The 25,425-nt window shown below is 41.0% G+C and overlaps 1 protein-coding gene and 2 long non-coding RNA genes across 5 annotated transcripts in view; all 3 read right to left on the minus strand.

The window, feature by feature from the left end:
* Positions 1 to 20,277, minus strand: part of LOC309479680 (M1-specific T cell receptor beta chain-like) — a 71,570-nt gene extending 51,293 nt beyond the window's left edge. Inside the window, exons 1-2 of one of the 3 annotated variants that reach the window (XR_014199359.1) lie at positions 20,223 to 20,237; positions 19,848 to 20,147 (exon numbers count right to left, since the gene is read on the minus strand). Coding sequence is in view for 1 of the 3 variants with exons in the window: in XM_082143880.1 (XP_082000006.1) it covers positions 19,829 to 20,147; positions 20,223 to 20,262 (359 nt within the window). In the remaining 2 variants the exon portion in view is untranslated. Of the gene's footprint in view, positions 1 to 18,264; positions 18,570 to 18,644; positions 18,660 to 19,828; positions 20,148 to 20,222 lie in introns of those variants that run through there. The other 2 variants (XR_014199360.1, XM_082143880.1) reach the window with 2 other exon arrangements.
* On the minus strand, positions 6,746 to 8,765 carry LOC309479713. The gene is made up of 4 exons (XR_014199396.1): positions 8,533 to 8,765; positions 8,011 to 8,417; positions 7,730 to 7,782; positions 6,746 to 7,611 (listed from the first exon to the last, which is right to left on the minus strand). It is a non-coding gene; the product is annotated as an uncharacterized lncRNA (long non-coding RNA).
* Positions 11,913 to 14,928, minus strand: LOC309479712. The gene is made up of 4 exons (XR_014199395.1): positions 14,615 to 14,928; positions 13,201 to 14,518; positions 12,402 to 13,107; positions 11,913 to 12,276 (listed from the first exon to the last, which is right to left on the minus strand). It is a non-coding gene; the product is annotated as an uncharacterized lncRNA (long non-coding RNA).
* Positions 20,278 to 25,425: the final 5,148 nt, after the last annotated feature.

Consider the following 25,425-nt stretch of genomic DNA (forward strand, 5'->3'; position numbering starts at 1 on the left):
CGTAATATCCGTAACACACTACTGAGTGTTGCTTGGAGATGGCCAGAGCAACTGAACATTGAGCTGTCGCTTTGATTGAAACGTTTTTCATTGACTGAGCAAAAACAAGTGAAGTAGCCATACAAATTGTGTCAAAAATGTAAGTGTTACAATGGAGGTTGCAGCAGAGACGAAACAGGATCTAAGTACAGCAGTCTTTATTTACAAAGAAACTCAAATCATCATACGGATTCTCAGGATCAGGAACAAGAACCAGATCGGGGACAGAACAACCAACAAAATGCAACGTTAAGAACTGACAAAGAGCAAGACAGAACACAGGTTTTAAATAGACAGAACTGAAGAGCAAATTAACAAGACACACCTGAACTGAACTAACAATCAATCAAAAAACAGGCGAGGGGCGGAGGAAGACAGAGCTGAACTAACGTACTCGGTTACTAACGTAACCTTGGTTCTCTCTAGAAGAGGGAACGAGTACTTGCGTAAGATATCTTACGCTAGGGGAAAGCCTCTTTTCCTCGAGATATTGAAGCCAAAAATTATCCTTAATTTTGCAATAATGTAAAACGCATTGCAGCAGCATGCAGACATGGGCGAGACAGCTCGCGCGCCCATTGGCTGCTCTGCGGCAACTGCACCAGCCTATCGATAGAGGCTCCTCATGACGTCAGAACCAATGAGGGCGCTTCGCGCCCATTACGTCATGTCCCGCCGAAATCGGGTGGGGCCAGGGCTATAAATACGGCCCAGAGGCTGGTTTGGTCAGTTTTTCATCGCTGAAGCGAATCAGAACATGACGCATGCACGGCAAGATACGCAAGTACTCGTTCCCTCTTCTAGAGAGAACCGAGGTTACGTTAGTAACCGAGTACGTTCTCTTACGAGAGGTCTCTCGTACTTGCGTAAGATATCTTACGCTAGGGGAACACAATGTAAAACGCCGTGCGTGCTTGAGACATAACACTAAAGTCCCAAGGGCAGGTGCCCGGGGCTCATACAGTGCCTAATCACAAGGGACTCACAGAGAATCCGGGAAGAGGGGCTAGAATAGCATCATTCCTGTAATATTGAGCTCTGATAAGAGCATGTTATATCAAGTGTTCCACACAGCCAGGGCGAACTCAGCCTGGACTGGTAAATATGGGGGACTTACGTACTGCCCACAGAAGTATATAGGCGATCAGTGATCGACGCTCTAGTAGTTTCAGCATCCCGAGCCGATAGCATCGGGCGGGCAATACTGAAAAATTAAACCGAGAGCAACCTAGCTTGCAAAGCGGGAACCTCGAGGTTATAAAACCTTATAAATGTAGACGGGGAGGCCCAGCCTGCCGCCATACAGATATCTTGCAAGGCAATCCCACTGGACCAAGCCCACGACGAGGCCATGCCTCTTGTGGAGTGCGCTTTGACACCTATCGGGCATTGCAGGCCCTTGGATGTGTAAGCTAGCGCTATAGCATCAACTATCCATCTGGATAGACTCTGTTTTGACGCAGCTAGTCCCTTAGAACGTCAGCTGAACAAAACAGAGAGCTGCTCCGTCTGTCTGAAAACAGATGAGCGAGACACATAGGCTCTTAACGCCCTGACCGGGCAAAGGAAGCCTGCGTCCCCTTCCTCCTCAGATACCGACAGGGAGATAACCTGTGCCCTAAACGGTGTGTTGAGGGATTTAGGAACATATCCTTGCTTTGGTTTGAGTATGACTCTCGAGTCATTCGGCCCAAACTCCATACACGTCGTGCTCACTGAGAGCGCTTGCAAATCCCCTATGCGCTTCACTGAAGCGAGAGCCAGAAGAAACACTGTTTTGAAAGACAAGGTCTATTGACTGTATTGGCTCGAATGGGGCACCTTTCATGGCTTCCAGAACCGTGGAAAGGTCCCAAACGGGAACTGAGGGTGGTCTGGGAGGGTTCAGCCTCTTAGCTCCTCTAAGGAAGCGAATGACCAGATCGTTCCTTCCTAATGACTGGCCAAGCGGTGGTTCAGCGAACGCTGCTATGGCCGCCACATAAACTTTGAGCGTGGATGGGGTTCTGCCCTTATCCAGAAGCTCTTGTAAAAAGGAGAGAACCTCCGGCACCCCACAGCGTGAGGGTGAAGTGCCACTCGCTGTACACCAGCTAGTGAACACAGACCATTTTGAGGAATAGAGCCGCCTCGTAGATGGAGCTCTAGCCTGCGTGATCGTGTTTAACACTCCCGCTGGGAGGTTAACGGGTACCCGTTGATGGCCCACACATGTAGGGACCAAAGCTCCGGGCGAGGATGCCAGATCGAGCCGTTCGCCTGCGAGAGGAGATCCCTCCTCACCAGTATCGGCCACGGGGCGGTACTCGTCAGCTGCATCAGGACTGGAAACCAGACTTGGTTTGTCCAAAATGGGGCGACGAGTAGCACTGGGCATCCGCTCTCCCTGATTCGCTCTAACACCTGGGGTAGGAGCGTGACAGGGGGAAACGCATAGAGCGGGCAGCGGGGCCAGCGTGAGCCAGCGTGAGCCAGCACATCCCTGCTCTTGGAGAAGAATTCCTGACAATGAGCGTTCTCTTGAGACGCAAATAGGTCTGTTTCCGCTCTGCCAAATGTCCTCCATAGCATTTTGACTGTCTGTGGATGTAAAAACCATTCTCCTGTCGGCAGATTGTTTCTGGACAGTCTGTCTGGTCCCACATTCAGATGGCCGGGCACATGCGCTGCCCTGAGCGAGCGCAGGTTGTGCTGAGCCCAGACCAGGAGGCGTTCCGTCAGCCTGTGAAGGATTCTGGATCTGAATGCGCTTGGTGATTTATATAAGCCACCACTGACATGTTGTCCGAACGGACCAAGACGTGGTGTCTTTTTATCTGGGGACAAAAGCGCCTCAGCGCGTTGTCGACTGCCATCATTTCCAGGCAGTTTATATGCAGAAGCTTTTCCCGTTCCGACCACTGGCCGAATAACGGTCTGCCCTCGAGCAGCGCTCCCCATCCCGAGGTTGAGGCGTCCATAGACACCACCTTCACACTCGAGGAAGTCCCCAGGCTTACACCTGACCGGTACCAGTCGGTCACTGTCCAAGGTTTCAGAGCTGCGACGCATTTCTGATCGACCTTGAGGCGCGCGAGACCGGAGGTCCAAGCTCTGCGCGGCGCGCGCTTTCAACCAATACTGCAGTGGGCGCATGCGAAGCAGACCCAGCTGAAGCACTGAGGATGCTGAAGCCATGAGACCCAGCATCCTTTGAAACTTTTTGAGCGGGACTAAAGTGCCATGGCGAAAAATCTTTGTCATGCGCTGAATACTTAGTCTGCGCTGCGGCGACAGCTGTGCTGTCATAGACAGCGAGTCCAGATCTGTGCCCAGAAAAGATATTTTCTGACTGGGAGACAGTGAACTCTTTGCCCAATTGACTGTGAGACCTAAATTCTCGAGGTGATCGAGTAATATGGTCCTGTGTTCTATGAGCTCCGACTGTGATCGAGCTAGAACCAGCCAATCGTCCAAATAATTCAGCACTCGTATGCCTCGGAGCCTGAGGGGTGCGAGCGCTGCATCCATGCACATGGTGAATACGCGAGGTGCCAGGGATAGGCCGAATGGCAGGACTGTGAACTGATATGCCTGGCCCTCGAAGGCGAATCTCAAAAATCGCCTGTGACGTGACGCTATTTGTATTTGAAAATAAGCGTCTTTCAGATCTATCGACATGAACCAGTCCCCTTGGCAAATTTGCGAGAGGATTTTCTTGGTCGTGAGCATTCTGAACCGTCGTTTCAGAAGTGCTTTGTTTAGTCGTCTTAGATCTAAAATGGGTCTGAGACCCCCGTCTTTTTTTTTTTTTTTTTTTGTACCAGAAAATATCTGCTGTACATGCCCCCTTCGCTCTGAGCTTGTGATAGGGGTTCTATAGCCCCTTTGCTCAGTAACTTCGCTATTTCGGCCCAAAGTAGGTGTGCTACTTCCTTTTTCACCGTAGTATCGATTCGCGCCGCTTTGCGTTGCGGGCGTCGACCGAACTGTAGCGAATAGCCTCTTTCTATAATGTCTAGCACCCACTTCGAAACCCCGGGTAGCCTTGCCCATGCGTTTGCACGAATGGCTAGGGGTTGAATGCGAAGCGCGCTCTGGTCGCTCAGCGACAGAGGGGCTTCAGTGTGCTGCAACATAAGCGTTGCGCTTATGACATTTGAGGCAGGGGGCGCGCTGATAACAGCGGGCAGATTGCCCGCGCTCGACTCCTCTGCGGTGGTCAATCGAGAGGGGGAGGGCTGGGCGAGTCCCGTAAGACCTGTCATGTCTATGTGTGAATGTGGGCGTGGGATAGCGGGCACATTTACAACACTGAGAGCATTGTCTGCCTGAGCAGAGCGAATGCATGTTGGTTTCGTTTTACAGAAACCTTGAGACATGCAGAACGTAGTGTTTGTGGGCACTGGGCAGTGGGCACATTTACCACATTTAATGCGCAATCGATCTGGGTCGATTTCATGTGCGCGAGCCCTGTGTGACGGGCTGTGTTTCTGTGTAGGAATGAGCACTGGGCATTTTGTCTACACTCATAACACCATCGGCCGTGGCCGGAACACCAGAAAATACACTCTATGGGATTTATCTGGGTAGCCGTAAAGCGGCGTTTGTGTGCAGGCAAGCGGGCTGTGTTGCCGACTTGTTTACTGCAGAATACACTGGAACAGTCACATTTACTGGAACTGAACGAGCGAGAAGTTGCCATAGAAACAGAGAGCGTCAACACGCTGGCGTTTGTTTGCAGGTGTGCGTGTATTACAATAGACTCGTCCACTGCAATATTGACATTTTCCAGAGAAATGTGTGAGAATGGAGGTAGTGACGCACGGAAACCATAGAAACGGTGCTTGGGTGCAGGCGAGCGGGTTGTACAACGCGCTCGTTGGCTGCAAAAATACACCTCTGCAGTCGCCTTTTCAGGGAACTGACAGAGCGAGCATTGACGGCAAAACATTTTTTTTTTTTTTTTTTTGCCGGTAGAGCCGGGGATCGAACACGGATCTCTCACATGAAAACCTGAGAATCTGCCACTGGGCCACAGGGGAAGACACAAAGGCTTTTATATAGCGCAAATATTATCAGAGAAACCTGTGTTTCTGTGTAGGAATGAGCACTGGGCAGGCAGTGGGCATTTTGTCTACACTCATAACACCATAGGCCGTGGCCGGAACACCAGAAAATACACTCTATGGGATTTATCTGGGTAGCCGTAAAGCGGCGTTTGTGTGCAGGCAAGCGGGCTGTGTCGCCGACTTGTTTACTGCAGAATACACTGGAACAGTCGCATTTACTGGAACTGAACGAGCAAGAAGTTGCCATAGAAACAGAGAGCGTCAACATGCTGGCGTTTGTTTGCAGGCGTGCGTGCATTACAACAGGCTCGCTCACTGCAGTATGACATTTCCAGTCGCCCGAACTTCAGAGGGGAATGAGAAATAGAATTCGGCCCGGCCGCAGCGGGACATTAACACTCTTTTCTCCTTTCGCCAGTGACGCACGGGAACCATAGAAACGGTGTTTGGGTGCAGGCGAGTGGGTTGTACAACCCGCTCGTTGGCTGCAAAATGCACATCTGCAGTCGCCTTTCAGGGAACTGACAGAGCGAAGCATTGGAGGCATAATTAATCTGCCGTTAGACCGAGATTCGAACTCCGGTCTCTCGTGTGAAAAACCAAAGATTCCGCCACTGAGCCACAGGGGGGAACACAAAGGCTTTCAGATGCACGAGCATTTAAGAGCGTCAACATGTTTTCTTCGGCGTTTGCTTGCCGGCGCTGCAATATTTATATTTCCAGTCACCTGATCAGGGAACTGAGAAATGTGTGAGAAGTTTCAGGTCAGTCCAGCCTCGGCGGGACTAAAACGCTATTTTCTCCTTTCGCTGGTGATTGACGCGTGAATGGGGCGCAGAGGCAGGGTAGCTTTCTTGTACGTAAAGAAAAACTAACCCCGACCGTCCGATTCCAGCCTCCCCTGTGAACGGCGCATTTTGCGCGGCTCGAACAGAGGGAGAGAGAAAGCTAGCCCCGTGACCGTCCGCTCCTGACATCCCCTGTGAACGGCGCGGTTTGCGCCGCTCAAACAGAGGGAGAGCAGGTATAATCCTCCAAGCAGGCAAGGCAAGCGGGCGCACCGGCGAGCTTTAGTGCAATGAGAGTGTGTGTCGCGGCGGCGAACACACACACACATACACAAAACACAGTAGAAGAGAAAAGGATATGTACGCCGGAAAGCGTCAGCAGAAATGGCGACTGAAGGCGGCGAGATGTCGACCAGCAGCTTCAGATGCACTAATCCCGCTGGGTGCTTGACTCAGACGGCGCGGCTTCCTCTCAGGATCCAGCGATGCGAAGGCCCGCTGAAGAGATGAAAAACTGACCAAACCAGCCTCTCTGGGCCGTATTTATAGCCCTGGCCCCACCCGATTTCGGCGGGACATGACGTAATGGGCGCGAAGCGCCCTCGTTGGTTCTGACGTCATGAGGAGCCTCTATCGATAGGCTGGTGCAGTTGCCGCAGAGCAGCCAATGGGCGCGCGAGTTGTCTCGCCCATGTCTGCATGCTGCTGCAATGCGTTTTACATTATTGCAAAATTAAGGATCATTTTTGGCTTCAATATCTCGAGGAAAAGAGGTTTTCCCCTAGCGTAAGATATCTTACGCAAGTACGAGAGACCTCTCGTAAGAGAACTGACAGATTAACCAACCACAGACGAGAACAGAAATCAAAACAAACTGACATCTTGACAGTAAGTTACTCAGTAATGACTTAATGTTTGTTGAAATGTTGTAAAAAAAAAAAGAAGCAATATTACTCGTGTTTTATCTGGAAATCCACAAGGCTGTGATTACCCAAGACTGCAAGAGAGTCTTCTGTAATATATTACTATTTACTACCTACTCTTATCGATATGTTGCATCCAATTTTAAGTATTTATTGTCTCCATTTTTCTCCACTATCTTGGTTCAGTTGTTTCACTGGGATTGTTGCAGTGCACTCTAGTATTGTGTTATCTTTGAAGGATACGTTACCTGATATGATAGCGCTTCATATTACAGCTCTGATTGTGTCCCCTATTAAACACTGAGAGAAAGCTCAATCATCTTTTTTTAATGTAGAAATGAAACCCTGCAACAAATCTTTTGAATAGAAACCCAAATGTATACTTTATATGAAATAAGATGTTGTATTGTATTGTGTGAGTGTGAGTGTGAGTGTAAGTGTGTGTATTTCCTGTAAGTTTAGTGGTTTGGTTTTTAGTCAGGCAGGTAATAAAGACTACAGCACTGTGCATACTGACAGCACAGTAATAAACAGCAGAGTCTGAGAGACTGAGATCAGAGATTTCCAGAGCTCCATTCAGCGTATCTGTTCTTTTCAATTTAAACCGCTCTTTAAATCCATCCTCAATGTCTGGGTCACTTGTAGGACCATAGCTTAACGTTATTAAGACCATGGCTGTATCCTTTTGCTGATACCATAACATATTTGGCTTGCCACTGTCATCATAACTACACTTTATCTCTGCTTTATTATTCTTGCTGGCTAATATTGGTGTCAGGTTCTGCTGAACGTTCACACATCTCCCCTTCCCTGTGGGGAAAAAAAGAAGATAAGCATTTAGAGATATTCTACTTCAAAGCAGAGGACAATAACAAACATGAAAAAGAATTATAATTACTGATCATTTTGCTAACAAAGAACATCATACCTATGTACAATAAGAAAAATATGCACAGTCCATATGCAGCTTCAGACATCCTTCTAAAACAGGGTTAGAAAAACTCTGGTCATAAACACAGCAAAGATTAAGTGACGAGAGAATGTGTGTGAGACTGAACTAAAAGAGAGCGAGAAAAAAACTCTACTGTAAATAAACAGTCACATCTCCCTCTACTGACTGTATCACAATGATGTAAAAGTGTTTTTGGGGAAGGAGGAGTATAACGTCATCAGTACAAGTGTATATGAGAGTTCTCAGACACTACTGACTTGTCTGTAAAGATATGGGTTCATTTATTTGTGGTTGAGGCAGGTGTGATTGCCTTTGCCATTCAAAGAGTTTTTTGTCATATAGTTTATTGTCTTTTATTCACTGTGTAAACTAGCAGCACACAGATACACAGCATCAATCCCCTCCTTAACATCCACAGTCAGGGTCCATTTCTTTTTCTCTGTACCCGACACTCTAAAGCCAGTTTCAAAACCCTTCTCATTAGAAGGAGAGTTAACAATGTAGCTTCCAACAAGCACTGGCCCTTCACCTTTTACATGCCTGTACCAGTATTTGTAGTCATAGTTTGTGTCATTCTGGTAACAGTGCATTTCAACTGAAGAGCCTGGAAGGCTGGATATGTACTTCGGCCATTGAGTGATCAGAACACTGTCACTGAAGTCAGCTGGAAATACAAAGATATGTTAACGAACACAGGTTATGCTCTTCATTATAAATCTGCATTTGATCAAAAGCACGAACCTCACTGTCAGTTCATATTTTAAGTTATAGTTTAATACCTTTAAGACAAAGAAATGTGAATAGAACTAGAAAGGAGTCCATTTAGAGATGCTATCCGTGAAATATGATGTTCTCTGATGTTCCGTTAATGACACAAAGACAAAAAAAAAAACTATTGTTCTTTCTTTAAGTCACACCCCTTTGTTGCTAAGTCATTGGTGTGGAAAAAATGACACTTGTTCTGTTCCAAAACCTCTTGTCTATGCAGCTGCCTTCTGTAAAAGGACTGATTTCAAATGAAGAAACAGCGGATACCAGTGGAGTTCAACATTAGCATGTTGCTAAGCTAATGCTGTAATAAGAATAAAAAGAGCAGAGACACAAATATGGACTCTTAATATATATATGTATGTATGTATGTATGTGTATAAATATAGACAGACAGACAGACAGACATATATATTAAGATATTTTAATGTTTTGTTGGCTGGGAATTTTACATAAAGTTATTAAAATGTCCTTTCTGCAGTTTTCCATCCATGAAACTGCAGGGCAATTACTGGCAGTTGAGTTCATTTGCAATTTTGATTGGTTCATTTAAAAATATATTAGGCTTGCAACAACTATGTGGAATAACATTGTTTAAAATAATGGATTCAAATTCATTGTTAATTTAAAACGATTTTTTAAAATCTATAATTTGTATATTTTTCGTCCAATTAATCGAAAACATAATCGACAGATTAATCAATTATCAAAATAATCGTTAGTTGCAGCCTGTCCCGGTCATAGAGACTTGAAACAGGAGATTTAACAAAATAGTACTTTAATAAGAAGCTGGAATCCTCAGAAAGATAACATAACTTCAACACGTCTAATATAGACGATGACCGACATCAAACTGAACCAAACAGATACAAATATTCTAGCATAATACTCTTACTGTTTCTCCCATATACAGTATTTATATGGCACAAATAGTAAGAGTAGCATGCTATTCCAAATTCAATTAAAGCTACTGTCTTTGAGTGAATCATTGAATTATTCACTCAACCAACTAGTTTATTCTTGAACGCCACTACTGAGTGTTGCTTGGAGATGGCCAGAGCAACTGAACATTGAGCTGTCGCTTTGATTGAAACGTTTTTCATTGACGGAGCAAAAACAAGTGAAGTAGCCATAACAATTGTGTCAAAACTGTAAGTGTTACAATGGAGGTTGCAGCAGAGACGAAACAGGATCTAAGTACAGCAGTCTTTATTTACAAAGAAACTCAAATCTTCATCATACGGATTCTCAGGATCAGGAACAAGAACCAGATCGGGGACAGAACAACCAACAAAATGCAACGTTAAGAACTGACAAAGAGCAAGACAGAACACAGGTTTTAAATAGACAGAACTGAAGAGCAAATTAACAAGACACACCTGAACTGAACTAACAATCAATCAAAAACTATAGAAACAAACAGGCGAGGGGCGGAGGAAGACAGAGCTGAACTAACTGACAGATTAACCAACCACAGACGAGAACAGAAATCAAAACAACCTGACATCTTGACAGAAAGTTACTCAGTAATGACTTCATGTTTGTTGAAATGTTGTAAAAAGAAAGAAGCAATATTACTCGTGTTTTATCTGGAAATCCACAAGGCTGTGATTACCCAAGACTGCAAGAGTGTCTTCTGTAATATATTACTATTTACTACCTACTCTTATCGATATGTTGCATCCATTTTTAAGTATTTATTGTCTCCATTTTTCTCCACTATCTTGGTTCAGTTGTTTCACTGGGATTGTTGCAGTGCACTCTAGTATTGTGTTATCTTTGAAGGATACGTTACCTGATATGATAGCGCTTCATATTACAGCTCTGATTGTGTCCCCTATTAAACACTGAGAGAAAGCTCAATCATCTTGTTTAATGTAGAAATGAAACCCTGCAACAAATCTTTTGAATAGAAACCCAAATGTATACTTTATATTAGAGCTGCACGATTCTGGCTAAAATGAGAATCGCGATTTTTTTGCTAGGAATCAAGATCACGATTCTCTCACGATTCTGAAAAGCTTTATTATTTTAAAGATCTACAAATCCTGAACATTAGGTTACCAAACAAGATAGAAACAAAATAAGACATAAAACGCTTGCTTCAGTCAAATTTAAATAAATGCAGTAAACAAAAAGAATGTAATATTTAAATAAATAAAAAATGACAATTAAACATTGACAACATTCAAAGGTATTACGCCAGGCTAGACCTATTAAAGATTCTTAGCAAGAAACACTATCAACATTTTGGGGTATGGTGTTGCGTTGAATAGCGTTGCTTTTATAGACGTTTGTTTCGACTGGCCGCTAGTAGTACTTTGTGATTGAGCAGTTTTGTTTTTTACCATCTCATACTGTAGTTTTATTGAGATAAGTTTATAATAACTTTGCTTTTCATTTATTACTTAAAGCTCAGTTGAAGTTTTTCGATAGCTACTACATTAAAAACTACTAGCCTAACTGATAAAGTTCACACATTATTTAAAACAAGTGAACAGTCAGTAATAAAATAAGAACAAATACACAAATTACATAACATGAATACTAAATAACAAAGTTTACAAAGTCTAACAGTATATTCAGGTACATAAATTAATAATTAAGCCTAAATGTAAAATAACACCATTTGTCACTGTATAAATTGAATATAGTTTAATCTTTGTTAAAACTGTATTTTATTGTTTTATTTAAATCAATGACACAGAAAACAGTATACATAATATTAAGTGTGTGCTGTCACTTTAAGACCGACTGCACGGACCGAAAAAAACGGACAAATAGCCGTTTCTTTCTCAGCTGTTCACATATGACATAAACGAGAGAATGCTTGTCGAGATGGTCATTTAGACCGGTATGTTAACAATTTTGTGTTTATGTGTCCGTTCAAGGGCAAGGAAACGCGAAAGAGGAATCAATTCTGCATTCGAGCGCTGTCTGAAACGCGCCTCTCTTTCACTGCGCTTCAAGTGTGTGTGGCTGTGCACACATATAACGCGCGAGTCCCGGTTTTCGGCTCTTCTTCCGCGATTAAAATTGTTTGAATGTGTAAATTGGCAAGTCAATACACGTCCAAATTATGAACTTTCACTCTATGATGGTTAAATTTAGCATTTAATCCGCGAATCACATGCGTGCCGAACCGAATCTAGTGCAATCCGTTCCACCCCTAGCGCGTTATCTCGTTGAATATCATTGGCAGAATCGTAGAAATGCAGGATTAAGATCGCGTGGGGGTTGAATCGAGATCGCGATCTTTTAACGATTAATTGTGCAGCTCTACTTTATATGAAATAAGATGTTGTATTGTATTGTATTGTGTGTGTGTGTGTGTGTGTGTGTGTGTGTGTGTGTGTGTGTGTGTGTGTGTGTGTGTGTGTGTGTGTGTGTGTTTCCTGTAAGTTTAGTGGTTTGGTTTTTAGTCAGGCAGGTAATAAAGACTACAGCACTGTGCATACTGACAGCACAGTAATAAACAGCAGAGTCTGAGAGACTGAGATCAGAGATTTCCAGAGCTCCATTCAGTGTATCTGTTCTTTTCAATTTAAACCGCTCTTTAAATCCATCCTCAATGGTTGGGTCACTTGTAGCACCATAGCTTAACGCTATTAAGACCATGGCTGTATCCTTTTGCTGATACCAATACATGTATAACATGTTACTGTCATCATGACTACACTTTATCTCTGCTTTATTATTCTGGTTGGCTAATATTGGTGTCAGGTTCTGCTGAACGTTCACACATCTCGCCTTCCCTGTGAAAAATAAAATAAAAATTAATTTCTAAGCAAAAGACAATAACAAAAATTATTAAAGAAGAATAGTACTTGATCGTATTGCTGGCACAAAAAAAACAAAAAAACAAAAACAAACATCTTACCTATATACAAGAGGAAAAATATGCATAGACTATAGACAACTCTAAACATTATTCTAAAGCAGGGTTAGAAAAACTCAAGCACACATGCACTGGTCAAACACAGCCAAAATAATGTGATGAGAGAGTGTGTGAGACTTTACTAAAGATAAGAGAGGAGTCTTCTACATTTATAAAACAATGCACATCTCCCCCTACTGACTGTATCAAAGACGTCTTATTGTGAAGGTGTTATTGGTGGAAGGGAGGAGTATAACATCATCAGTACAAGTGTATATGTGTGTTTTCAGGCACTACTGACTTGTCTGTAAAGATATGGGTTCATTTATTTGTGGTTGAGGCAGGTGTGATTGCAGGTTGCCATCCAAAGAGTTTTTTGTCGTATAGTTTATTGTCTTTTATTCACTGTGTAAACTAGCAGCACACAGATACACAGCATCAATCCCCTCCTTAACATCCACAGCCAGGGTCCATTTCTTTGTCTCTTTACCCGACACTCTAAAGCCAGTTTCAAAACCCTTCTCAAGAGAATCAGCAGTCCTGATGATGCTTCCAACAAGCACTGGCCCTTCACCTTGTATTTGCCTGTACCAGTATTTGTAGTCATAGTCTGTATCATTCTGGTAACAGTGCATTTCAACTGAAGAGCCTGGAAGGCTGGATATGTACTTCGGCCATTGAGTGATCAGAACACTGTCACTGAAGTCAGCTGGAAATACAATAATAGATCAGATTTGTCATCCCATAAAAGTCTACATCAGAATAACCATACAAATCTTGCCTTGACATAACAGTTTAATACCTTTGAGAAAAAGTAGTGACATGGATAGAAGAAGAAACATCGCCATTTAAATTTTCCTCTGCGATCTGTTCTCTGGTCCTCTGTTATTCTATACACTACTTGACAAACTAGAGATTTATAAGCCACGCCCCTTTGTTACACCATGCTTGGGTTCAAATGGAATATAATTGGGTGAATCTAATATGAAATAAAAAAAGATTAAAATAATTTCTTGTTGGACTTTTTTCCTCACGATTGCGGGTTTATATCTCGCAATACTGACTAGTTTTCTCAGAATTGTTAGACATAAACCCGTATGAGTCCAATTCTGATGGGGAATAAAGAAAAACGTTTTTTTTTTTTCAGAATTGCGAGTTTATATCACACAATTTTAGGCAAGGCAAGTTTATTTATATAGCACATTTCATACACTATGGCAATTCAAACTGCTTTGCATAAATTAATTAAAATAATCACTAAATAAAAGCAAGGGAAATTAAAACAGTTATAAAAGAAATTAAAAGAGATATATGATACAGTTATAAAATTAATTAAAAGAGTAAAAAGATGATATTCTGAGAAAAAAAAGTCAGAATTGCGAGTTTAGGCCTACATCTCACAATTCTTCTCAGAATTGCATGATTTAAACTTGCAATTGTGAGTTATAAAGTCAGAATTGCGAGATATAAACTTTATAACTCACAACTGCAAGTTTATAATTGCGAAATGTTGGCCTAAACTCGCAATAGCGAGGATAAAAAGTCAGATATGTGAAATATTCACAATTGCCTTTTTTATTTATATATTCCATTGCAGAAACAAGCTTCCATACTTTTCTTCACAGTTTTTATGAGATTGACTCAATTATAGCTGCCAATAATCACCCTCTTTTAGAATTTCAGCTCTGCTATAAGCCTTTTTATCAGATTATAAACTATACAGTAATTTTAAAACCCAAATACCACAGATACAGCTCCATTTCCTGTTTTAATGCGTAGGTTTTTAGTCAGGCAAGTGATTGAGAATATAACACTGTGTCTTTTAGCAGCACAGTAATAGACAGCAGAATCTGAAAAACTCAGGTTGGAGATTAACAAAGCTCCAGTCACGCTGTTCTTTCTGGTCAGCTTGAATCTGTTTGGGAATCCGGATTCATAGCTTGGGTCAGCCATATCATAGCCATAACCGATGAGGGCCAGCGATTTGCTGTCATGAAGTTGTTGATACCATAACATGACATCTAAGTTGTTATCGTCGTGAGCACAGGAGATCACTGCCTTCTCTTCTTGCTTTTTGAAGAGAGACAAAGGCTGATCAAACCGAACACAGTCTGACAGACCTGTATGAAGAAAATGAAATTTAAGTTATCTTTTTCTTAGAAAGTGAGTTTTTTAAAAGAGAATGAATTGTGTAAAATAATTAAAGAACATCATACGTGCAGATAAGATGATAAAAATGGCTAGTCTATAAGCAACACGGCACATCCTTTTATCATGAAGCTGTGGAGAGAGTAAGGTTTAGCAGCAAGTACACATTAGCAGAATCTCTACTGTAAGTTTATTGACTTGAATTACACCTCCCCCTACCGTCTGCTACACCCCAAAGCCCTGGAGTTATGGATAAGCAGATGTGTAATACCACAGATTGTACACTTAGACAATATAGCAATGCTTATTAAAACAACAATATTTTTTAGAAATCTTTTTTATTTTATTTTGGTGTATAAAATAAATAACAAAAAAATAAAATACCTTATTTCTAGTTAATATGTTGGTAAAAAGTGAACATGATTGACTGATACTTTATCGTGTGTGCATCCTTTTAATAAATGTGCACTTGTGTTGTACTTCAAATTCTAAAAGTGTAGTTTTTAAAACACTGTACTTTTAGATAATATAATATTAATTGAATAAAAGCCACTTAAGTGTACTTTAAAGTTGCCATGAAATTAAAAGGTTTTTGTGATTTTTAGTATGAATATGTTAGCCTTAAGGTTATCTATAAGCTAGTGTGCTCCAAAACAATGACAAATTCACATTTAGAAGATATAAGCGTTCAAAACTTAGTCTCTTACTTCTGTCAAAATTGATCAACGATTTTGATGACATCACTCTGCACTTCAGCTTCAGCTTCTCGTCAGATTTTCTGTCCAATAAAATGCCCCCTGGAATCTAAAGCGTCCCGCCCTCCTCAAATAGACGTTTAAGCTGCAGCTAAAATCGGATAAATGTGTAAGATGGGTAACTACATGTCAACTTATTCTACAAACCCAAACCCTAACCTTACAGTATACAGCACTAACAGTCTACTAATAGAGTTAGTTGACATGTAGTTCCAAAGTTATTATAGTTAGTAGAGTGTCCAAAGTGGAGCATCGAAATAAAGTGGAGCCTAGTATAAAACGTTTCAATAGAAATGAAGCTAGCGCAAGTTCTGCCAGGAAGACTCAATCGTTCGCGTCATTAATTACCTCCTCATCTATCCAATTATATCACTTACTGTAGCTTAAAAGGGCAGCGCTTACACATGTCTGAGTTCGCAGATGCTGTCACTCCAGTACCTCCATCCTCCCCGCCTCCACCAAGATGGGATCTTTCCTCCAACTCCTCTACTCAACCAAGCTGGGTCCTCCCTCTATCAACCCCAACACCATCAGTCAGGCTATCCCTTCCATCCTGAAGACTTCAGATGTCTTTTCCTCCATCCACCCCACCACCACCAGATGGCCCCTTTCCTTACTCCGCCGGGGGGTGAGCGGCGCCCCCGCCTTCGTCTTCAGGCGGGACTCGCAGATTCAGTACCCTCTGAATGCGAGTTATGAACGGGGCCTACGCCAAAGAACCTGATTGCTTGCTGAGCTCCTAAATAAATGTTATTGTTACAGTATTAATTCTCCCGAGTCTTTCTGGTAGAAATTACATTTAAGTATGTTTTAGTTTATCATAAATGCTTGTTAGTGTTACACAGCAACAAATATTTCAAAGACATAAAGATGTCAAAAAAGCACTCTTAAATTCTACTAATTGTTTAATTTAAACTATCATACTGATAATACTGAACTGAGACAGTGAGTCTTTCATATTTAATACAGCAAGTAACATATGACAAGAACTATTTAATTATTTTAAAGTAATTAAAGCAATGATATCATTACTTTTGAATTATTAGAATTATCATGATTACAGAGGAGAAACTAAAGCCACAAAAAGTTCATTCCAATATTGCTCCTATATATATATATAGAGAGAGAGAGAGAGAGAGATTTAAGAATAAGATTTAACATCAACAGCCTTGAAGATCTCTGATGAACTGAGTGAATTATATATTGGATATTTGTTTTCATAGCCACATACATAAATACTAATTATGAGATTATGAATGCTGAAATTAATAATGAAATAACAATCATAATAGAATTAGCTACTTTACGGCTATGAATACGGTTCATTTGGGACTGCTCTGAGCCTCTGTGAGAAGGGGAGGCATTTTGTTGTACACCGCAGAGTCTTGTCGAACTGTGTCACTCACAGCACAGAAATACACTGCACTGTCTTCTGAGATAACACTGGAGAGCTGAAGTGTTGCTTGGCTTTTTGAGTCTCCATCAATATGAAAGCGATCATAGCCCTTCTCGGGATTGAAATTTGTTTGGTAAAGGTACCCAAGAAGTTTGAAGGAATTTTCTTGTGTTGGTTGTTGGTACCAGTAAAGGTAGAAATAGTTGCTGTAAGTGTGGCTGCAGCTGATGTTCACAGACTCTCCCAGATGAGTTATCATGACAGCAGGCTGATCAACGGATGCACCCAGAGAAATGTCTAAACACATGTCGATGCCATCAAATGTCAAACGAATCAATATTTTTTTTTACTTCATTTGTATTTATAAAAATCCTTCTTTAAGAAGAGTACAAAAGTTACCTGTGAACCAGAACAGCTCATAGAGGGAGATTAAAATAAGCAGCTTCATTCTTGCTTGGAATAAATGTCTGATTGTGATGCAGACTCTGAAACTAAAGCACTTTAGGAAACATGTGACTTCTTCTCATCTGTGATTGGACATTCGTGGCTTAAGTCCCACCCTGTCAGTGAGATTCTCATAGGATTTAAGCTAAAAAATGTTTTACTTATTCTAAGGTCAAGATGTACTGTTGGTCAGTTACAAACTTAATGTGCACATATGGCGCACAGTAATATGCACAAATTAAAATGTTCAGACAGCTATCAAATTAAACCATTTCTGAGCAATATCTTTAATGCAATACTATTATTGCCATTTATTTAAATATAGATAGATTTACGGAGCCTTAAAGCAACACAAATTAACTTTTTCTCTTCGGTCCCCCTACAGGTTGGAAGCGGAATTGTCCATTACTGCTGTCGTAAATAATTTCGCCGCCCGTAGCCTACTGTCGCACACACACACTCGCTGTTTATCCAGCACCGGCTTTGGAATGAACGATGCCCACTGACAAGATAGAGTATGTTGCATGATTTCATGAAAGTATAATAATGTATTGCGACATCAGAAACGAAGGAAAACTAAATAATGACTATTGTAACGAAGCAAGTCAAATTTGTAGTTTTCTTATGTCTCATTAGAACTACAGAAACGCGAACCGGTTTGGCAAACTTGCATGGTGTGGTTATTGCAGATATAGGGCTGCAAAGCGAATCCTCTGTTACGACTTGATGAACCACTGATACGATTTTGGAAACATTATTTTAAGGTAAAAAATTTTCCTTAGTGTTGCTTTAAATTAATTTGCCGTTATTGCAGTAAATATAAATACAATATGTAGAGTGCAAAAAGTAGTTGTTTTCCTTCCATCACTCAATGTTTTTTTTTTTTTTTTTTTTACTTTAGTCTGGTTGTTTTGATTCAGTACATTCAAGATATGTGCACACTGAAACATTACACCAATTTGTATAGTGCCCTCTGTTTGTAAACTTTTTTTATTGCCAGCTTTGCCATTAAAAAAAAAAAAAAAGCCACCAGGTGTCTTTTTTTCCCAATTCATACAGGTGCAAAGTGTACAGTAGTAGAGTTTTTTGGTCAGTGGTTGTAATGAATTGTACGGCTGTGTACACTAGCTGCACAGAAATACACTGCGCTGTCCTCAGCAGATATGCTGGAGATGAGCAAGAATGCATCCTTTTTTGCATGTCCTAATATTGTAAATCTGGATTTGAATTTGTCCTCTGGAGAAGGAGCTTCATAACTGAGCATTCCAATAAGTTCTAAAGATCCACTATTGATTTTCTGCTGATACCAGTACAGGTATTGATAGCTGTTGTCACCATGATGACAAGAAAGATTTGCCTCTTTCTCCTCCACCGTCTGTAGAAGATGTTTGGGAGACTGCTGAATGACAAGAGAACAGACCACACACACTACAATAGGGTGAGGAGAGCTTATGTATGACATAAAGAACTTGGATTGCATTGCATTGCACTGGAAATGCTTACCTGTTAACCATAATGTAGTAATAATGGTTAAAATGGTGGCTCTGATCATGTTGATAACATTCAACCAAGCAACAAAGTAAAAAACATTAAATTCACAATGCAGTTTGCCTCTCTGAAATGTTTCCTCTGCAGTCATAAATGTAAGAACTATCAGATATCTTGAGGCTGAGACTGTTGTTCACCTCAGAAAGCAACCACTAAAATGCTAGATGTTCAGTGTTTGCTTATTGGTCCAAGTCAAAAGAGCCCACCCACAAGTGTCTGATATTTTAGTCATTATAAAGCTGTGGCTCTTCCTCCAATGCAAGTAAGTGGGATTTTTCTCATCTTGCTTCATCTTCTGTATGCAATAATTCTGAGTTTGATCATTTAAGGAAAGTAATAGCACACCTCTATGCAAAAAGCTCCACAATCTGAGGCATTGTAATGTCTGTAGTACAAGCTGCACAGGATGAGTTAAACGCCTAATTTAATACTTAGAATATGCTCAAATTCAAGTGCATTACTTTCTAAGACTTTATGTATTAATTAAATTCTGTTTCAGTTCACAAACAAAGGGCAATCCAGTTCTGTCTCAATATAAAGTATTATAGAGATGTAATATGTGAAATGTTTATGATTAATGCTGGCAAAAGTTGGCTTCTAACACGGCTGGTCTTCAGATAAACATCAAACTTTACAATAAATTGGGTCCCACTTTATATTAGGTGTCTTTAACTACTATTAACTAACATTTAAATTAATAATTTGATACAATGCACTTGTGTACATACATGTTTTTACATTGTATTATATTGCCTGCATGTAATTATAGCTGTGATTAATTTCTGTAATTACTTCTATAATTCCAATGTTGACCTTCACTTACATATTAACCCATCCTTAAACCTAACCATACCACCACACCTGTCCCTTACCTTACCCGTATCCCACCTCAAAATTTCTCATCACATATCGAGAGCAATGCACAATACTCTGATGAAGGCCATTATGCTGCTGTTCTCCATTAAACCCCTCATTTAAACAGATGCATACTGAAACATCATATTTTCACACTGCCCTCTATTTGTAAATGGTCTTATTACCGATTTTGGTACGAGATGCAAGGAACCTTGTGGCTTTTTTCTATTTTTTTTTTTATTCAAACAGGTGCAAAGTCAGTTTTTTGCCAGCGATTATAACACATTGTACGGCTGTGTACACTAGCTGCACAGAAATACACTGCGCTGTCCTCAGCAGATATGCTGGAGATGAGCAGGAATGCTTCTTTTGTAGCTTGTCCTGATATTGTAAATCTGGATTTGAATTTATCCTCTGTAGAAGCTGATCCATAGAGCATTCCAATAAGTTCTAAAGATCCACTATTGATTTTCTGCTGATACCAGTACAGGTATGGATAGCTGGAGTCACCATGATGACAAGAAAGATTTGCCTCTTTCTCCTCCACCGTCTGTAGAAGATGTTTGGGAGACTGCTGAATGACAGGAGAACACACCACACACACTACAATAGGGTGAGGAGAGCTTACAGTGCGTATAACATAAAGAACTTAGACTTCATTGCACTGGAAATGCTTACCTGTTAACCATAATGTAGTAATAATGGTAGCTCTGATCATGCTGATAACATTCAACCAAGCAATAGAAGAAATAAATTCACAGTGCAATGGTTGCTTCTCTAAATTGTTTCCTCTGCAGTCATAAATGTAACAATTATCTGATATCTTGAGGCTGAGACTCTTTTTACCTCAGAAATCAACCACTAAAACGCTAGATGTTCAGTGTTTGCTTATTGGTCCAAGTCAAAAGAGCCCACCCACAAGTGATCTTTTAGTCATTATATAGCTGTGGATCCTCCTTCAGTGCAAGTAAATGGATCTTCCTTCATCTTCTATATGCAAAGATTATATATGTGCTGTATCTCTAGAGATGTAGAGTATGTGGAATGTTTATGATTAATGTAGGAGTTGGCTGGTCTTCAGATAAACATCTAACTTTTTACAAAAAATTTTAGCCAGCGGCTTACACTAAGTAAAAATAGCAATATTTTCTTTGCACTAAGTGTAAATAGTTATTAGATGCTATTTATACTTATTGAAAATAGTGGCTGATTCTGTTTGCTCCTCAGCTTATTGTAGTATATTATAAAACAGTATGCAATAATAACAACATATTCTCTGTTAATGATTATATTTATTAAACTCATAAACAGATGCTGCTTTATTGGGACATTACTTGTCAACGGCAACACTTGATCCATTAAAACTAACACTTTATCTTCTATTCTATATCTGTTATCTTAAAAAAAAAAAACAGTTCATGTATTGCGTTAGATTAAAATGGGAAGGGTCATAACATATAACATATTCTGGCATAATGTTGTCATATTGTTAGTTTAACTGTTTCTATTGTTCTCATTTGTAAGTCGCTTTGGATAAAAGTCTGCTAAATGAATTAATGTAAATGTAAATGTCCCTGTCCTTACACCATAGCCATTAAACACTTTATTCCCACTGTGACATATCCCTTATGTGCTTTATTTCCATTTTTTCAAATATTTTCTTAATTATTTAAAATCAAAGTCTCTCAGAGATGATATGCAATTGGGAAAGGGAGAAGAATGAGTTTCGGGAAAAGGAGAATTTGTACTTGAGTTGGTCGCTTCAAAAGTTAACACCACTGCTCTGGTTATCAGCAGGATTTCTTTTGTAATTTCGTCTGCTGCAAAGTTTGTGTAATTACCCTCTGCCAACAAAACTGGCTAATTGCACTTGATAGACACTCACATGTAAATTATTATATGGTTTTTGAACAGTGATGAAAATGGATTAAAAAATGGCCAGCATTTGTATGCATTCTTTCTTTCTTAGTTTATTGCCTATTTGCCTTCATTTGATGCCAGGAAAGTACGAGAAGAAAGAGATGGAACTGGACTGGAACATGTCCCAGGTTGGTCTTGAACCTCGATCCCAATGACCAAAACCGCACATTGTATGTCGAGAGCAATGCACAAGCCATTGTTGCTGATCTCTAGTAAATCTCTAGGATATTTTGGGGATATTTAATTTAATTTTATCAATCAATAAATTCCTCTTGAAACAAACTTTGTTGTATTATTTAAATTTAATACTGTGAAGCTGCTTTGATACAATCTGTATTGTGAAAAGCGCTATACAAATATACTTGACTTGACTTGACTTAAACCCCTCATTTAAACAGATGCATTCTGAAACATCACATTTTCATTAGTGCCCTCTATTTGTAAATGTTATTATTACCAGTTTTGGCTTGAAGATGCAAACAGGTGCAAAGTCAGTTTTTTGCCAGCGATGATAACACATTGTACGGCTGTGTACACTAGCTGCACAGAAATACACTGCGCTGTCCTCAGCAGATATGCTGGAGATGAGCAGGAATGCTTCTTTTGTAGCTTGTCCTGATATTGTAAATCTGGATTTGAATTTATCCTCTGGAGAAGGAGCTTCATATGTCTGCATTCCAATAAGTTCTAAAGAACCACTATTGATTTTCTGCTGATACCAGTACAGGATTGGATAGCTGGAGTCACCATGATGACAAGAAAGATTTGCCTCTTTCTCCTCCACCGTCTGTAGAAGATGTTTGGGAGACTGCTGAATGACAGGAGAACACACCACACACACTACAATAGGGTGAGGAGAGCTTACAGTGCGTATAACATAAAGAACTTGGATTGCATTGCACTGGAAATGCTTACCTGTTAACCATAATGTAGTAATAATGGTGGCTCTGATCATGATGATAACATTCAACCAAGAAACAATGCAAAAAACATTAAATTCACAATGCAGTTTGCCTCTCTGAAATGTTTCCTCTGCAGTCATAAATGTAAGAACTATCAGATATCTTGAGGCCGAGACTGTTGTTCACCTTAGAAAGCAACCACTAAAATGCTAGATGTTCGGTGTTTGCTTATTGGTCCAAGTCAAAAGAGCCCACCCACAAGTGACCTTTTAGTCATTATAAAGCTGTGGCTCTTCCTCCAATGCAAGTAAGTGGGATTTTTCTCATCTTGCTTCATCTTCTGTATGCAATAATTCTGAGTTAGATCATTTAAGGAAAGTAATAGCACACCTCTATGCAAAAAGCTCCACAATCTGAGGCATTGTCATGTCTGTAGTACAAGCTGCACAGGATGAGTTAAACGCCTAATTTAATACTTAGAATATGCTCAAATTCAAGTATATTCTATGTCTTTAATGCATTAATTCAATCGTGTTTCAGTTCACAGACAAAGGTCAATCCAGTTCTGTCTCTATATAAAGTATTATAGAGATGTATGCGAAATGTTTATGATTAATGCTGGCAGAAGTTGGCTTCTAACACGGCTGGTCTTCAGATAAACATCAAACTTTACAATGAATTTAGTCCCACTTAATATTAGGTGTATTTAACTACTATTAACTAACATTTAAATTAATCGGTTGATACAATGCACTCAAGTTTTTCGCGAATGGCGCGAATTGAGCGTCTGGCGGGTTAAGCGCGTTACGCGCGAATGTTTTATGTAGTGCTTTTTGTGCATTCTCGTGTTTGACGCGAATTCGCGTCTGCCGCCCGAGTTGAAATATCTGAACTTCTGCGTCAATTCGCGCCGCGTTAACCAATCAGGAGCCTGCTTGCTGCTGTCACGTGGTGAAGTGACAGTTTACAATGTTATTTTATGTTTGGCCTCAATAAATTATTTTGTAATATGACTAAAATGCACAACAAAGCAAATCTTTCACATAAAAACTCGATTTCAATATATGAGAGATAACGTTACTCATTTTGTATTGAATGCTATTTATTCCATATCTATTCTAGATTATATGAAACATTACTATTCTAATGTAAAGACATCAAACACAATTTAGTGTATAAAAACTTTAAAAAAAATCACAGGACAGGTTTCACTTTTGGAGGCTGGCTCCATTTATTATCAAAACAAAAATAAATGACAGATTAGGTGGGTGCGGTGCGGGCGAGGGTGAACCTCGCGCCGGGCTGTAGAGCGCGGGCTCGACAGGCATAGACCACTCGAGGCCGAGGCCTTATACGGCCTACGCTGTCCTCGTCAGCGTCCTCACCGTTAGGTCCACCAAACCTAGCTCCTGGAGCAAATTGTGAAACTCCTGAAACCCTCCGGAGGGTCTGGTGGACCCGAGTACAGCGACGATGTCCCCTACGCAGCTGTTTCTGCTCTCCAGAGCATATACGAGCGGTGACTCTCTCGATTAATGCTAATGCTAATGCTCGATAAAAATCTAAAAAAGATGGCCGCCAACGGGTTTCGAAACTTTCGCCTCTGACGCGCGTAAATTTCGCTTCAAACTTTTGTTTTTACGCGCGTCAATTTCGCTCTTGACACGCGAATGTACACAAATGTGGTCAAGCGTCAAACTAGACGCGGCAGGCGCGAATTTGACGCGCTATTCGCGTCCGGTGTGAACGCACAGTAATACTTAATTCTGTGTAACTGGAACATGTTTTTCACAAACGCTGACACCTATACTGCCATCTGGTGGTGTCAGAAGAAAAAAAAATTTAACATAAATAATGTCAAGATGGCGGAGAACACAGGCGAAATGTCACGCAGGCACATCAGACCAAAACGTCCACAAGGTAAAAAATGTAATAACATTTCATTGTTGATTCTTGTTAAGTTATGCATAATAGTGTTGTATGATTAAAATGGCATGCACATTTGACAAACTTTTGTAACAGGAAAGATTTACTAGGCTGCTAAATTTGATGTCCACATATGTGGACAATGGGACTTAACTTCGATGAAACTGTATCAAAAAAATGAAAATTTGTAGTTGCACTGAGCTTCGTGACGCACATTGGCTCACACATGAACACACACACACACACACACACACTCTCTCTTGCTCACTCGCGATCGCGCGCACACACACACACTCTCTTGCTCACTCGCGATCTCACACACACACACACACACACACACACACAAAAGCTCACTCACTCGCGCACACACACACATACTCTCTTGCTCACTCGCGATCGCACACACACGCACAAATAAAAATAACATTCCTAGTTTGGAGAAGTTGAAATTTTGGAGTGTTACAAAAAAGAAAGCACATTTTCAAGTTTTTTTTGTATATGTTTTTTATTTGGATATAAATTTAGTTCTTCCATATCAATGTTCAGAAGTGGTGATCAGTTGACAGCTCCGCCCCTCTCTTTACCAGAGTGTCCAAGACATACGGCCGCAGGTCAGATGAAACGACCACAAAGTCGATCATCGGCCTCTGGCCTAGGGTGTCCTGGTGCCACCCCAGACAGCAACATAGTATCAGCCCAGATCTGGCCCAAATCTGGTTCATGTGGATTCCACACGGTCCAGATGTGGGCCGGATCTGGGCCGACACTATGTTTCTGTCTGGGACGTGCACTGATGGACACCCTTATGCTTGAACATGGTGTTCGTTATGGACAAGCTGTAACTAGCACAGAAGTCCAATGAAAGAACACAGCTCGGGTTCAGATCAGGGGGGCCGTTCCTCCGAATCACGCCCCTCCAGGTGTCACTGTCGCTGCCCCCAAGGGCGTTGAAGTCCCCAAGTAGAACGACGGAGTCCCCAGTCGGAGCACTTTCCAGCACCCCTCCAGGGTCGAGGGATCGGGTCGTCGAGGCCCCCGCCTTCGACTGCCGCCCGATCCTCTAAGCACCGGCCCCTTACGGTCCCTCCTACGGGTGGTGAGCCCACGGGAGGGCGGCCCCACATCGCTTCTTC

The sequence above is a fragment of the Leuciscus leuciscus genome (assembly GCF_965113295.1).
Source record: "Leuciscus leuciscus genome assembly, chromosome: 17".
In the NCBI taxonomy this organism is placed as follows: domain Eukaryota; kingdom Metazoa; phylum Chordata; class Actinopteri; order Cypriniformes; family Leuciscidae; genus Leuciscus; species Leuciscus leuciscus.